Source organism: Hevea brasiliensis, chromosome 1, assembly GCF_030052815.1.
Source record: "Hevea brasiliensis isolate MT/VB/25A 57/8 chromosome 1, ASM3005281v1, whole genome shotgun sequence".
NCBI lineage: Eukaryota > Viridiplantae > Streptophyta > Magnoliopsida > Malpighiales > Euphorbiaceae > Hevea > Hevea brasiliensis.
In genome coordinates, this window is record NC_079493.1 from 126,669,917 (window position 1) to 126,682,207 (window position 12,291).

General features: G+C 34.7%; 2 protein-coding genes, 1 long non-coding RNA gene and 1 pseudogene across 8 annotated transcripts; 1 reads left to right on the forward strand and 3 right to left on the reverse strand.

Annotated features, from left to right (window-relative positions):
- The first annotated feature begins 72 nt into the window (after window positions 1-72).
- LOC131182904 (senescence-specific cysteine protease SAG39-like) lies at window positions 73-1,378 on the forward strand (annotated as a pseudogene).
- A 507-nt stretch (window positions 1,379-1,885) lies between these two features.
- On the reverse strand, window positions 1,886-5,931 carry LOC110661188 (uncharacterized). 5 transcript variants are annotated; one of them, XM_021819770.2, is made up of 6 exons: window positions 5,573-5,931; window positions 4,742-4,896; window positions 3,681-4,464; window positions 3,462-3,567; window positions 2,443-2,648; window positions 1,886-2,321 (listed from the first exon to the last, which is right to left on the reverse strand). In XM_021819770.2, exons 3-6 carry the CDS (start codon window positions 4,415-4,417, stop codon window positions 2,054-2,056), a joined length of 1,317 nt encoding a protein of 438 aa, XP_021675462.2. In that variant the 5' UTR covers window positions 4,418-4,464; window positions 4,742-4,896; window positions 5,573-5,931; the 3' UTR covers window positions 1,886-2,053. The 5 variants fall into 5 exon arrangements, with proteins under 5 accessions (XP_021675462.2, XP_021675446.2, XP_021675453.2 ...); XM_021819754.2 differs by having other exon boundaries at window positions 3,681-4,557; XM_021819761.2 differs by having other exon boundaries at window positions 3,681-4,557; window positions 4,737-4,896.
- Window positions 5,932-7,554: 1,623 nt separating this feature from the next.
- On the reverse strand, window positions 7,555-8,203 carry LOC131182302 (uncharacterized). Its single transcript, XR_009150608.1, has 2 exons — window positions 8,074-8,203; window positions 7,555-7,844 (listed from the first exon to the last, which is right to left on the reverse strand). It is a non-coding gene; the product is annotated as an uncharacterized LOC131182302 (long non-coding RNA).
- Window positions 8,204-8,720: 517 nt separating this feature from the next.
- LOC110661216 (FAD synthetase 1, chloroplastic) lies at window positions 8,721-11,046 on the reverse strand. Of its 2 annotated transcripts, none has more exons than XM_058152309.1 (5): window positions 10,657-11,046; window positions 10,424-10,476; window positions 9,949-10,084; window positions 9,472-9,647; window positions 8,721-9,379 (listed from the first exon to the last, which is right to left on the reverse strand). In XM_058152309.1, the coding sequence occupies exons 1-5, from the start codon at window positions 10,914-10,916 to the stop codon at window positions 8,871-8,873; spliced, it is 1,134 nt and encodes a 377-aa protein (XP_058008292.1). In that variant the 5' UTR covers window positions 10,917-11,046; the 3' UTR covers window positions 8,721-8,870. The 2 variants fall into 2 exon arrangements, with proteins under 2 accessions (XP_058008292.1, XP_058008295.1); XM_058152312.1 differs by having other exon boundaries at window positions 10,424-10,500; window positions 10,657-10,799.
- Between the last annotated feature and the right edge of the window lie 1,245 nt (window positions 11,047-12,291).

Genomic DNA, 12,291 nt, shown 5'->3' on the forward strand with positions numbered 1-12,291 from the left:
TGAAGTTTGCATCTCCTGGCTGCATACTTACTTCTTGCACCATTTTTAACTGTGGCCTAAGAATTTCACCTCACCATGGAGTTCATGAAGCAGTATCTATGCATTTTCTTCGTTTTAGGAGCTTGGACTTCTCATTCCATGGCTCGAACCTTCCAACATGCATCAATGTATGAGAGGCATGAGCAGTGGATGGCTCGTTCTGGAGGGGTATACAAGGATGCTAATGAGGAGATTCGTTACAAGATATTCAAGGAAAATGTAGAAAGAATAGATTCATTTAACAGCGAGGCAGGTAGTTCTTACAAACTTGGTGTGAATCAGTTTGCAGGTCTTACAAACGAAGAATTCAAAACTGCACGGAATAGATTCAAGGGTCATTGTGCTCTGCTCACGCAGGTCCTTTCAGGTATGAGAATGTCACTGCTATACAGAGTAGGATGGAATGGAGAAAGAAAGGAGCCGTAACACCTATCAAGGATCAAGGCCAATGTGATAAGTACAATTTTTTTTGGAGTGATCACAGTTCATGTAAATTGAATCAGTTCTAACTGTTCTTTTTGTCAAAATGTAGGTTCCTGTTGGGCGTTTTCAGCAGTGGCAGCAGTGGAAGGAATCACAGAGATAAAAACTGGAAAATTAATTTCCCTTTCACAGCAAGAGCTTGTTGATTGTGACAGGAGCAGTGAGGATCAAGGCTGTCAGGGTGGTCTGATGGATGATGCCTTTATATTCATTGAAAAACATGGCTTAGCCAGTGAGGCCACCTAGCAATACCATGCAGCTGACAGCACTTGCAACACCAAGGAGGAAGCCAAACCTTCGGCCAAGATAACCGGATATGAAGATGTACCAACAAACAATGAAGCTGCTTTATTGAAGGCTGCTACTAAACAAGCAGTTTCTGTTGCCATTGATGCTGGGGGATTTGAGTTTCAATTCCACTCAAGCGGTATCTTCACAGGGTCTTGTGGAACTCAACTAGACCATGGCGTTGCTGTGGTAGGTTATGGAGTCAGCGATGGGAAGGAGTATTGGCTGGTGAAGAACTCATAAGGCACACAATGGGGTGAAGAACTCGTAAGGCACACAATGGGGTGAAGGATGCATACGAATGCGGACAAATATATCAGCAAAGGAAGGCCTCTGTGGCATAGCAATGCAGGCCTCTGTGGCATAGCAGTGCAAGCCTAATGCCTAATGTTCAAGATCAAAACAAGCATCATATATGTATTATAACGTTTATACTCTACTTTCAGTAATTTCTCTCTGGTTGTTTAATATCTCAGCAACAACTAGAAAAAGTTTCGCACCAGAAACGAGCTTGTGCATCTGTTATTATCATTATATATGGGGAAAGTATCCTTGGATTCTTTACTAATTCTATGGGGAAATTTAAAGCTTGAATTAGAAGTTTATAAATTTGGAGGAGGAAACGACTTGCAGAATGGCTGCATCAGGAAATGAAGAACCCTTTTGGCCTGTCTCATCCAAGATACAACCAATTGATAGTTTTGTACGAAAACTGGTACTAGCTTTTGCTAATATGTTCAATAAACTGTTAGGCAAGATAACATTCATATTATGATTGAATAAATGATCAGACGATGTTTGAGCTTTGAGGTGTATGGACACCTACCTCCATTAGCATCATTAAGATACAGTTCAACCTCTTACTGGAAACTTTAGTCCTGTATCAAAGCAATATTATCAATGGAAAATATGATCTATAGAAATTTATATAACTTTACTGCTGTGAAAAACAATTACAATTAACAAGAGTCACGGTGTGGCCCACTTGATAGGCACTCCTATTCTCCTGTAAGGGAGGTTCTGAATTCAATTCACCAAACAGGCAAACACTTAAAAAAAATAATAACCAAAAATATGATCAATAAAGAAGTTATTATTCCTCCTGTTGCATTCAATAAGTCTGTGCCAATGAAATTGAAATAATTTCTAAAAGCTGTGCAACCGCAATCTTTTCCAAAAAAAAAAAAAAGAAGAAAAGAAAAGAAAGAATGAAGGGTTTAATCTATTGCCCCAGTGGTTTCAATTAAGCACGTTTACAAGAAGTAAGCACATAGTCATCCAAAAATTGGCTAAGTTGAGCGCTGTACAGTTTTGGATCATTTCTGAAATGATCAACATGAGGTGTAGACACAAAGTTGCAAGCCATGACCTCATGCCCAGCCCTTCGCTGATCCTCTATAAACGATTCCACAGACATTGCCGGGATGACTCTATCTGCAGAGCTATAAATATATAGCTGTGGACAGCTAGGTTGTCCTGATGATAATAAGCTTAGCACATCAGAGAGCCTCCTGTAAAGAAATAATTAAATACCACATAAGTTTCTGTTTATGAGGATTCTGTCAATGACATTATTATTTACTTATCTATCATATCCCATTCAGATTCATTTTTGTTGGCAAAAGCATTTACCTGTTCACAGTAGGAAGATTCAAAATCACACTAAAGAACTTCTCCAAAATTACTAATAAAGCTGCTTCAGTTGCTGCAGGTTTGGGTTCTACCAATGTTTTGCTCCCAACTAATATCTCCACATTTGACTCATTTGAGCTCACATGTACTTTTGTAGCAACACTGTTCTTTTTTAGAAAAGCTGCAGAGAAACCCGATGCCCAGACCTAAACAAATGAAATCAAGTTCATATAAATTTATGACTCCTCCAAAATGGCAAAAAAAAAAAAAAAAAGTGATCATAGCGAACATCCTCAAAAGAAAAGATCAGCTGCAAAGTGCAAACACCAACATGGATCCACTCAATATAATGCTGAACATGTAAGAGAAAGACAACACCAAAAGGCAGGTCACCAGGCCAGTCTTATATTCTCGTTGTTCAAATGATAAAATAGTCACACAATAACCAGCAAAATGATAGAAGAAGTGAAGTATTTGTAGTTGGGAAGAAGGTGTACAGAGATAAAACTAGAAACCAAGATACAAATGAAATCAAGACTTGAATGATCATAGTCCAACATACTCAACCCAAAAAAAAAAATCCCAAACACATTTATCTTTACAAAAAAAAAAAAAAAAACTCCCCAACCAAAGTGAAGAAGAAGAGCACTTGCAACAGGCAAATATCTTCAACTTGATGCAATAGTATCACCACACCAAAAAAAAAAAAAGAAAAAGAGGAGACTTTTTCAACTTAAGAAAGCGCCAAAAGCAAAACTGAGCAGCGCCAAAGGCAAAATAGGCATGGAACGGTGAATATTGCAGAAATCAGTAAAACAATAACATGAAGCAAAAAACAAATGTATGGCATATACAAGAATGGTGCTATTGAGCAGCAAATTCACAAACTTCATGCATCAAACAAACAAGTCACCTGCATATGCCAAAACTAGTATTTTCATGTGCAAGCTATTAAAAAAAAAAAAAAAAAAACCACTATTTGCTAAAACAAAACGTACACATATGCATGCAACACTTACCTGGGGGTCAGGGGCCGCAACAGGTGCAGAATCCACAATACAACCCTTAATCCTTCCCATTAAAGAAGGATCCTGATTCTGAAACTTCTCCAGTACAACTCCATAACTGCAACAACACGTTAAACTAAACAAGTCAAGCCAAGTAGTTTCACAAGAACAGAGGGAATAAAAATGGTAGCATGCCTTTATGCATAGAAATGTACGAAAAAAAAAGCTTACGTTAACCATCCAGTATTGCTAAAAGTATGGAAAACCAGGTTCTTTCCATGTTCCTCTTCTAGCCAATCAGCCAGATGGTTCACAAGCAAGTCTATATCCTGTTCAGCTTTCCCACCAACTTGGTAACTAAGAATCTCTGCCATTGGAAATGTAAAAGTAATGGCATGAAATCCCCTTGAAGTATACCAATCCGCATATTTCTTAAGATGCTTCTGCTTTGATCCCAACCATCCTAACAGAACCACGACTGTCCTAGACTTTCCCAACGAGCAATCGAAAGACCCAGAAACATCAATAGCATCTGGCTCAGGCAAATGCCATCTGTACAATACATCAGGAGGGGAAGTAGGGATTGCATTCGTAAATGCTGTTGGTTTCGGTCCTTTTGCCAACTCTGCAGACTGATATGAATTAAGAAGAAGAGAAGAAGCTAATGTATTGGGGACAAATTTCCGAATTGAATTAGAGGATGGGAAGTTGGCGTTAGGTATAGGTACACGAATTCTAGTGACAAAGGACATGTTTGTCAGCTTGGAAACTGATATATGGGAAACCCATGAAATGTTTGGTTCTCGCACTGAATTAGATAATGAAGAATGTGACCGGTCTATGGCAGAAAAAGTATCTAATGATTTAAGAGATGGGAGTTTATCGGAAAGGTCAGTAGAAACAGAAGCGACGGCAACGGCAGCAGCTGCCACTATTGGTCTTTGAAGGATTCCAGACAAGGAACCCATAGCGGAGACAGAAGAAGAGAATCTCTCATAAGAACATGAAGGCAATCCTACAAAATATCAAAGCAGGAATAAAATACAGAGCCAGGCAACCGAATCTGACCACAACCCAGATAACCAAATATGAAAGGAGAGACAACCACCTGCACAAAATGGGAGCAAATCAATGTTGAACAATTTCTAAGATGAGACAGCAGCAAAGACAAGGCGGATTGTTTTTGGTTTTGATAAACAATCACATATAAATAAGACCAAATCCAATTCAAACAAGGAAAACATGCAAAGACTTGTTTGGTATATTCAATGGGATTCTTATTCTTACCTTACCTTAATGAAAGGGTCCAAGAAAATCGGGCTGTCAAGAGTCCTTTGACAGCCCGACTAACAACACTGCACCGACCAAGAAACTTCCTTTTCTCTTTTTATTTTTTTTCTTTTCTTTTATTTTGGAGTCAAAAGGCCTCCGTCCCCAAAACGCGTCCCTACAAATAGAACAAGTTGAACATGTTAATCTTGAACTGCGCTTGTTAATTACTTTATGATGGTGATTGATAGCTGATTAATAAAATCAATAATCTATTCCTGCAGTTTAGGAGCTCAAAAATATGATAAAGAAATCAAAGCACGGTACTTTCAATTTTAATTACCAGAAGAAAGGAAATGCATACAAGGAAGGAGGAATCTTTTCCCTCCAATTACCTGTACCGCCCCTTCTTCCCTAGAGTCCCAACCACTCAGTATTCTTAAAATTTGGAAGGACCAGACAAGAGACCTTCCAAAAGGCGTGAGAGGTATAATTGGAAAAAAAAAAAAAGAATTAACTACCACGATCACCGGAAAGTAACGAACACGTGGTATACAACAAGATCCGCTAAAATAACGAGTACAATAATAACCCCATCAAGCCAAAGTACTTTTATGCCCCTTACTACGCGAGGGCGACGAGTCGACATGGGAAGAAAAATGAAACTCAGTTTTTGCCCGGCGACCAAATTCCATTTTGAAAACGAAAATTGATAAGCAAATAAAAAATATAAAAAAAAAAAACAAAAGAAAAGATTTTATCTTTAGATTAAAGAAAGGAAGGAGAAGAGATAAAACATTGTTTAATCCCTAAAGAAATGAAAATGGTTGGGTACGAAAAGGAAGAGAACTGACCTGGGAAAGGGAAGAGAGGAATGCAAATTGAATTGCTGCTTATTGTTGCTCTTCGTTTGCCTTTTAAAAGTGAAGGAGAGAGAGTCCTGGTTTATTGGAGATGCCGCAGTGAGAGAGAGTCCTGTTTTATTGGAGATGCCGCAGTTATCAACAGAGAGAGATTAGATTTGATTCGTTGGTGGTGGGAGGTGCCGTGGTGAAGAAATTGGTGGTGGTATTTTCCACTGCGAATATTACGCAGGTTGGCTATGCCTTTAAAATATGTTTTTCTCTGGTTCCTCTCTCTCTCTCTCTCTCTCTCTGTCTCCCTTTGCTTGGCCTCTCTCCTATTTTCAACTTTCAAAGAGAATAATAATAATAATAATAATAATAATAATAATAATAACAATAATAATAATAGAAGGTATAAGATACTATCTCTTATATATATTCATATATAGAAGTCTAAATCAATTGTAGTGTTAAAAATAGAATCCTTGTTTGTGTCTTTAAGATGTTATTGTATTTGCCTACACTTCACGCCACTTTATATATTGCTTAATATTGGCATTTCTTACACAATTAATTAAAAAAAAATACCTGGCAAAGTTAATTTTCTTAATAAAAATAAAATTCTCTTTATTTATATTTGAAATATAAAAAGTAAGAAAAATATCAAATTTAAACTTTCATAATTATTTTTATGTTGAAAAAAAAGCAAGAGAGCTACCTTTTATGAAACGTTATATATTTTAACAAGTATAATCTGAAATAATAAAGAAAAAAAATTAAAATAAGAAAAATTGCAAAATGAAACACATGCTCTACAAAATGTTTTGCTAATAATTAATTAGTATTGGCCCGACTCCAAGCTTACCAAATTTATTGGTGGCAAAGAAAGTGGAGTTTTTTTTTTTTTTTTTTTTTTTGAGGTTGGCAGACTTCAAGAATATTCTGACAAATATTCTGAAAAAATTATATGGTGGACAAATTGCATCGTATGAAGATGCCGAAGGCAAGCCCATAAAAAGTTCTCTTTTACACGTCAATAAATAAGATGTGTCCTTTCCGGCTCGTCATCGCTCACCTGTAATACACAGAGAACGGTGAGTACACGGCACTAGCGACCCTTTATTTCTTATGTTTCACATTTAAGCATTGGAAAATGGGTACAAAATAACACCCCCTTTCCATCACTTTCTGGTTTTTTCCCTTTTGGTTCGATTCCAGTTTGATCCAAATTAAAGCAATCAAACAGTTAAAATTATTTTTCTCACAAATTAAACCAAACCGTCGAGCCAACATGTTGGTTCTAATCCAGTCAAGATCAACTTTAGTTTGAGGGGTCCATAACAGGTCAACCGGACTCAGTTCAGTTTTAAAATCGGAAACTATTGACAGATCTCAATCTCGTCCCAATTTCAATCTGGACCGTGGCTAGGCCTACTTCCTCGCGGGTAGCATATTAATGTTTCTAAAAACCACCGACACCCTCCTACAAGTATTCAAATTCTCACTCCCAGAACGTTTAGCGAAACGGCCTTTAATATAAACACAGCTTCCTCTAGATTCTAACACAAGGACGTTAATGTGGCCTTGGACAGCTAAAAATAAATGGGGCAGAGGAAAGGATGGAAAAGCTCCACTTAGAGAAAGGTTCAGAGTCCATGGTAAAGGCCAACGTATGCTATAGAACTTTGATCAACAATGCTGCATCAAGGCAAAGAAGATATGTAAAATTGTGAGAATGTGCATTATGGGGAGATTAAGAAACTTATCAAACAGAAAATAGGTACTGCCTATACCAAAATGCAGCCAGATTTTTGACAATACTGTATCTGAACAATTTTTGCAAAGTTCATAACTATATGCAACTCGTATACAAATTGAATGCAACAAATAAATAGTCTTTGTTTTGATGTCTAATAATGTCCATCAATATATACATTAGTTCAAGTTAACCAGCTTTCAGAATATCATCAGTTATGGCAAGCTTCAATCTCTGCAACATCAATTACTCATTAGTTAACATTTCCCGCAAAATTCAGTGTTCACAAGCAAGATAAATAATAAAAGAACAAAAATATTCACTTCCTGTTGTGAGCTTCAGTAAGGTTGTAACTATTAGTCCATAATTTTTGCCAAATGCAAACAATTTTCATCACACCTCCTATAAGCCAAATATATTGCAGGAAACCCTTCTTGAGCCTTCCAAATTCGACCTTGTATCAAAATGCATTAATGACAATTTCTAGCCAATCATGGAGGTTTTGCTTCTGGTTCCAACTTATGCCTGGTGAGAGATCATATCACTAGTCACTTTCCTTAATAAAATAGTGAATTATTTGTTCATTGTGAATGCAGTTTGTGAAATTTTGGTATAAACGACAATTTATTCCTATAGGGTCAACAAAAATGTCAGTTCCAAACTGAATAGGAAAAACACAAATTTGCATCTCAAGAGAACTCTAATGACGAGAAAACATTAGAAGAGATTAAGTAATGGTGTTGCTTATGGTTACCACAGGTTTCACAATATCTCCAGCTGCTATTCATTCCATCATTCCAGCTGCCAACAAGTTCTCAGTGAAACTTTTCCAAGGCTTGTAATCAAGCGTAGGATAGAAGAAGTAACTAAGAAAACATCATCAGTGAGACGGATAAATTTTAAAAAATGTAACATAAAACTCTATCAACTTTCAAATTTTGCTCTAACCTCTAATTAAAACTTATTTTCTTATCTCTCTCATGCCATGTATAATTTTAATCATTTTTCTCTCTATAGACAAAATAATTTTTCATGTGAAAAAAAAATAATTTTACACTTTGCATAAGAGATGAGAAAAAAATATCGCCTAAGTACCATGCAGAAGTTATTCACATCAATTTCTAGCTGAAAAATCAGTAATTGAAAGTCAGAGAGATTTTACTGTGCAAAATTTAAAAATTTAGAGAGTTTTATATTATATTTTAAAGTTAAAAGATTGTAGTGGTACAATTATATAAGTTCAGGAATAATTATTGAGATTTATCCTCAGTGAGACAGTGATTGAAAGTTTGTTGAATAAAAAGAAAACTCATTTCAACATGAATGTCATAGAGCCTATATATGAAACTGCATTTTGTAGGGAATTGCACTTCTAAATGAAAACAATTCACAGAACCAGTAAACAAAGTTCAATATGTATTGAGGTACAATTTACTATGAGATTCAACTCGTGTACATCATTCTTTGAGGCATTGATGAAGCTTCTCCATGAACTGCTTCGATTTAATGAAAGCAAAATTGAGAACAAATAAATTAAGCACAATGAGTTCCTCAAAGACCAAATTCAACACCCAAGAGCTGGAAGTCTTGAGAACCATTGTAATTACTAAGACCTACCTCATCTGTTTCTAAATGGATATATGTGGAATCAATGAATACACTACATTTCACCGGGTTCTCATCACCAAATAAAAGAAAACAGTTCTTGTAGAAACCATCCTTTGGTGGAAGATTCAATAAACAAGACTTTGGAATTGAGGCCTTCCATCTACCACTAGTGTTCATAAATCCTCTCTGTTCTTTTAGCATTAACATGAGACGATGTCTACGACCTAGAAGTTCCGACACATATTTCATATCACCTAGAGCTAAAGCATGGCGAACACGGGTGGATGAGACTTGTCCTCTATCCTTTAGATCATTCGAGTCAGTGTTTCCAGGATCTTTATTCTTGTCCATAACAGAATTTATAATGTAAGCCCGCATACCATACTCTTCACACAGCCTCAAAAGCTCGGATGCATCACCAGCAGCTTTATATCCAAACCGGTAGTTTTCCCCTGACAAAATAATCCATTGTGACTTTATTGAAAAATTACAGGCAATCAATTACATAAAAAAAGGGAAAATATGATTGGCAATGGAAACATACCCGCCACCACTCCACATACTCTGAGCTCCTTAGATAACTTCTCAACAAACTGTCGTGGGTTGAGATGTCGAACACTTGAAAAATCAATATCGAACTCTGATGGGGCAACATTATCACAGTATGGGGCCCAAGAGGTAAGAACCCTACTCCGATCACATTTAGCGACCACTGGAGCCCTGTTCAGACAGGTCCAAATGTCATAAGAAATGTTATTCTAGCTGTTCATGATCAGACAGGTTCACATGCAATGCAAGTCCAACCAACACAAACAAGGGCTGTTGTTTTCAATATTATCACAGAAGAAGAAAAGGAAACTGCTGCCGAGACAGCAACTAAATCCACCAAGTCATATGCACTCTAAACCCTGCGAGTGTGCCAATGCAAAATAGAAAGGATTGTCCAGAAAAAAGAAGTTTCCACATATAAAATGGACAGCTGTGGAAAAATAAAAAAAAGAATAAAATACATTATCCATACCTAGGCTCCCATCCAAGTACTTCTGCTATTCCTACAAAAGATAAAAGATATGGAGTTCCAACTTTTGATGCTTGAATAGCAAGTTCTCGATGACCAATGTGAAGAGCATCAAACTTTCCAAGTGCTACTATTCCTCCTGCAAGAACAGCGACCAAACAATCATTATTAAGAATTCTAGGAGCCCTAGAAAGATAAAAAGAAAGAGAAAGAAATATTCAACACTAAATTCCAATAGAGAAGCTCTTAAATCTTAATCCAAACAAGCATTCCATCCAGTTAAAAACGATACCACAACAAAAATATCCAAGAAGAGATTGTATGCCAAAAAAGAAAAGAGAACAACGAGGAAAAATAAGATCAAAAGACTTAATCTTTTATGGCAATATTGTAATCAATGTCACAAGAGTGTGCGTAGCAAGTAGAAAAATTAAGCTGTGAGATATAACAAAAAGGTAAACAGAATAAAAAAAGAAACCTGCCATAGGAGACAACCCTTCAGATGGGAGTTGATGATCATCTTCTTCTAGGCTTTGCACAAAGAAAATTCATCAGCTAATTGACCATCCATGAGATGTATTAGAGACACAGTTAAAACCACAAACACAAATAGGAACCTACCAATTATTTGATTAAACAGGCACCTAACTATAAAAGAGCAATAAATTTCCATGCTTTTCAAAAAACCGCAGGACAGAATAGAAGTAGAACCTGAAACGATCAGGAATAATGGGGATTTCACCAGAGGATTTGGATTGGAGGCTGGAAGAAGACACCATTCCCTGCTGCAATCGATGACGAAAATGACGATTATTACAATTGTCGGCGATAATAGTAACGGAGGAAGGTGTGAAGATGAAAGAAGAGAGCTGGACGATTCTGGTACTGCAAAACCCTAACTTGGGGTGGTGGTGGAGGCAGTTAAACTCTCGCAAGTGGTTGGAAATACGAGAGCCGCCGCCACCGAACATTATGAGCTCTGGATTTGAGCAAATTAGGAAAATAGGAGGGAAGAGAATAGAGAGAAGACGGCAACCAAAATCCTCGTCGACTTCTGCGACCACATGCTTCTCTGCTTTGCTAGGTTAGACAACAGAAAAGCCTTTTTTTTTAATATATATATTAATTAAAAATTTTAAAAATTTAATTTATTTTAATTATAAAAAATTGTATTTTTAATCTTGAAATTTAATAAAAAAAAAATGGGGTCTTAAATCTTTTGCTCTAATTTAATTTGTTATTCTTTTAAGATTTTAAAGGTTAAATTTCATATTGTACTAAATAAAATAAATAAATATTTTTTAAGAAGATTGTGAAAATAAAATTAATTATTTTTAATTAATTAATTTTATAGACATTAATTGATAAATTCATGTTTATTTTAGAAGAAGTTTCTTGCATTATTTTTTTAATGGTTTCTTGCTATTATTATTGGAGGTGGGGTTTTTTTTATCAAATATTGGAGGTGGTTTGCAATTTTAAATTGGAAGATTTTTATTGCCATCCAAATTCTTTAGTGGGGAATTTTTTTTTTTTTTCTTTCTCTTCGTTTAGTTGAGGGAGGAGAATTTGACTTATTTAGTATTGTGGCTTAATTTTTTTTAATATTATTTTAAATATTTTTAAATAATAAAACTATTAAAAAATTATTTAATTATTTTAAAATCATTATAATTAGATATATCAAATATAATTTTAAATCAATTTTTATAGCTTTTGATTAATATACTTCAAATAATATTTTTTCTTAATTATAATTAGAACAATAAAATCAAATAAATTATTTATAACTTAAAACCATGCTAGTAAAATATGAAATTTTAGCTGTTTTTATGATATTAAGAGAAATTTAAATATTAAACTTTTTTAAGAAAATATATTTTTCAATATACTTAAAACACTTAATTTTCTCTTAAAAACACTTAATGCCTTAAAAAAAAGCACTAATTTAGTATTGGGTAAAGTTATTATTATTATTATTATTATTATTATTATTATTATTATTATTATTATTATTATTATTATTATTTTGTGTTGTCTATAATCTACAGCTATACATGTTTATATTAGAGCTAAGCATTAAAAAAGGCTCTATAAGAATATGTCACATAAACTAATAAGAATGTTTAAAAATTTTTATTTTTATTTTTATTTTTGAATTTGTATATAAAAATTAATCTGTGATCATATTAAATATAAATTTTTATCTATATATTTTTAAATTTTAATTATTAAAATCTTATCTCAATAATTAAAATTTAGAATCCTTTTCATTGATTTTTAAAAATTTAAAAATTTTCTTAAATTTACAAATTCAAACATTATAAAACTTTACTCATCATATTA

Coding starts and splice junctions, on each gene's coding strand:
- LOC110661188 (XM_021819770.2), bottom strand. CDS start 4,417: ATGGGTTCCTTGTCTGGAATCCTTCAAAGACCAATAGTGGCAGCTGCT. Junction 2,649..3,461: donor TTGCGGCCCCTGACCCCCAG/GTAAGTGTTGCA, acceptor TCATTTGTTTAG/GTCTGGGCATCGGGTTTCTC. Junction 2,322..2,442: donor AATCTTCCTACTGTGAACAG/GTAAATGCTTTT, acceptor ATTTCTTTACAG/GAGGCTCTCTGATGTGCTAA.
- LOC110661216 (XM_058152309.1), bottom strand. CDS start 10,916: ATGTTCGGTGGCGGCGGCTCTCGTATTTCCAACCACTTGCGAGAGTTT. Junction 10,477..10,656: donor ATTATTCCTGATCGTTTCAG/GTTCTACTTCTA, acceptor CTTTGTGCAAAG/CCTAGAAGAAGATGATCATC. Junction 10,085..10,423: donor AGGGTTGTCTCCTATGGCAG/GTTTCTTTTTTT, acceptor CTGTTCTTGCAG/GAGGAATAGTAGCACTTGGA.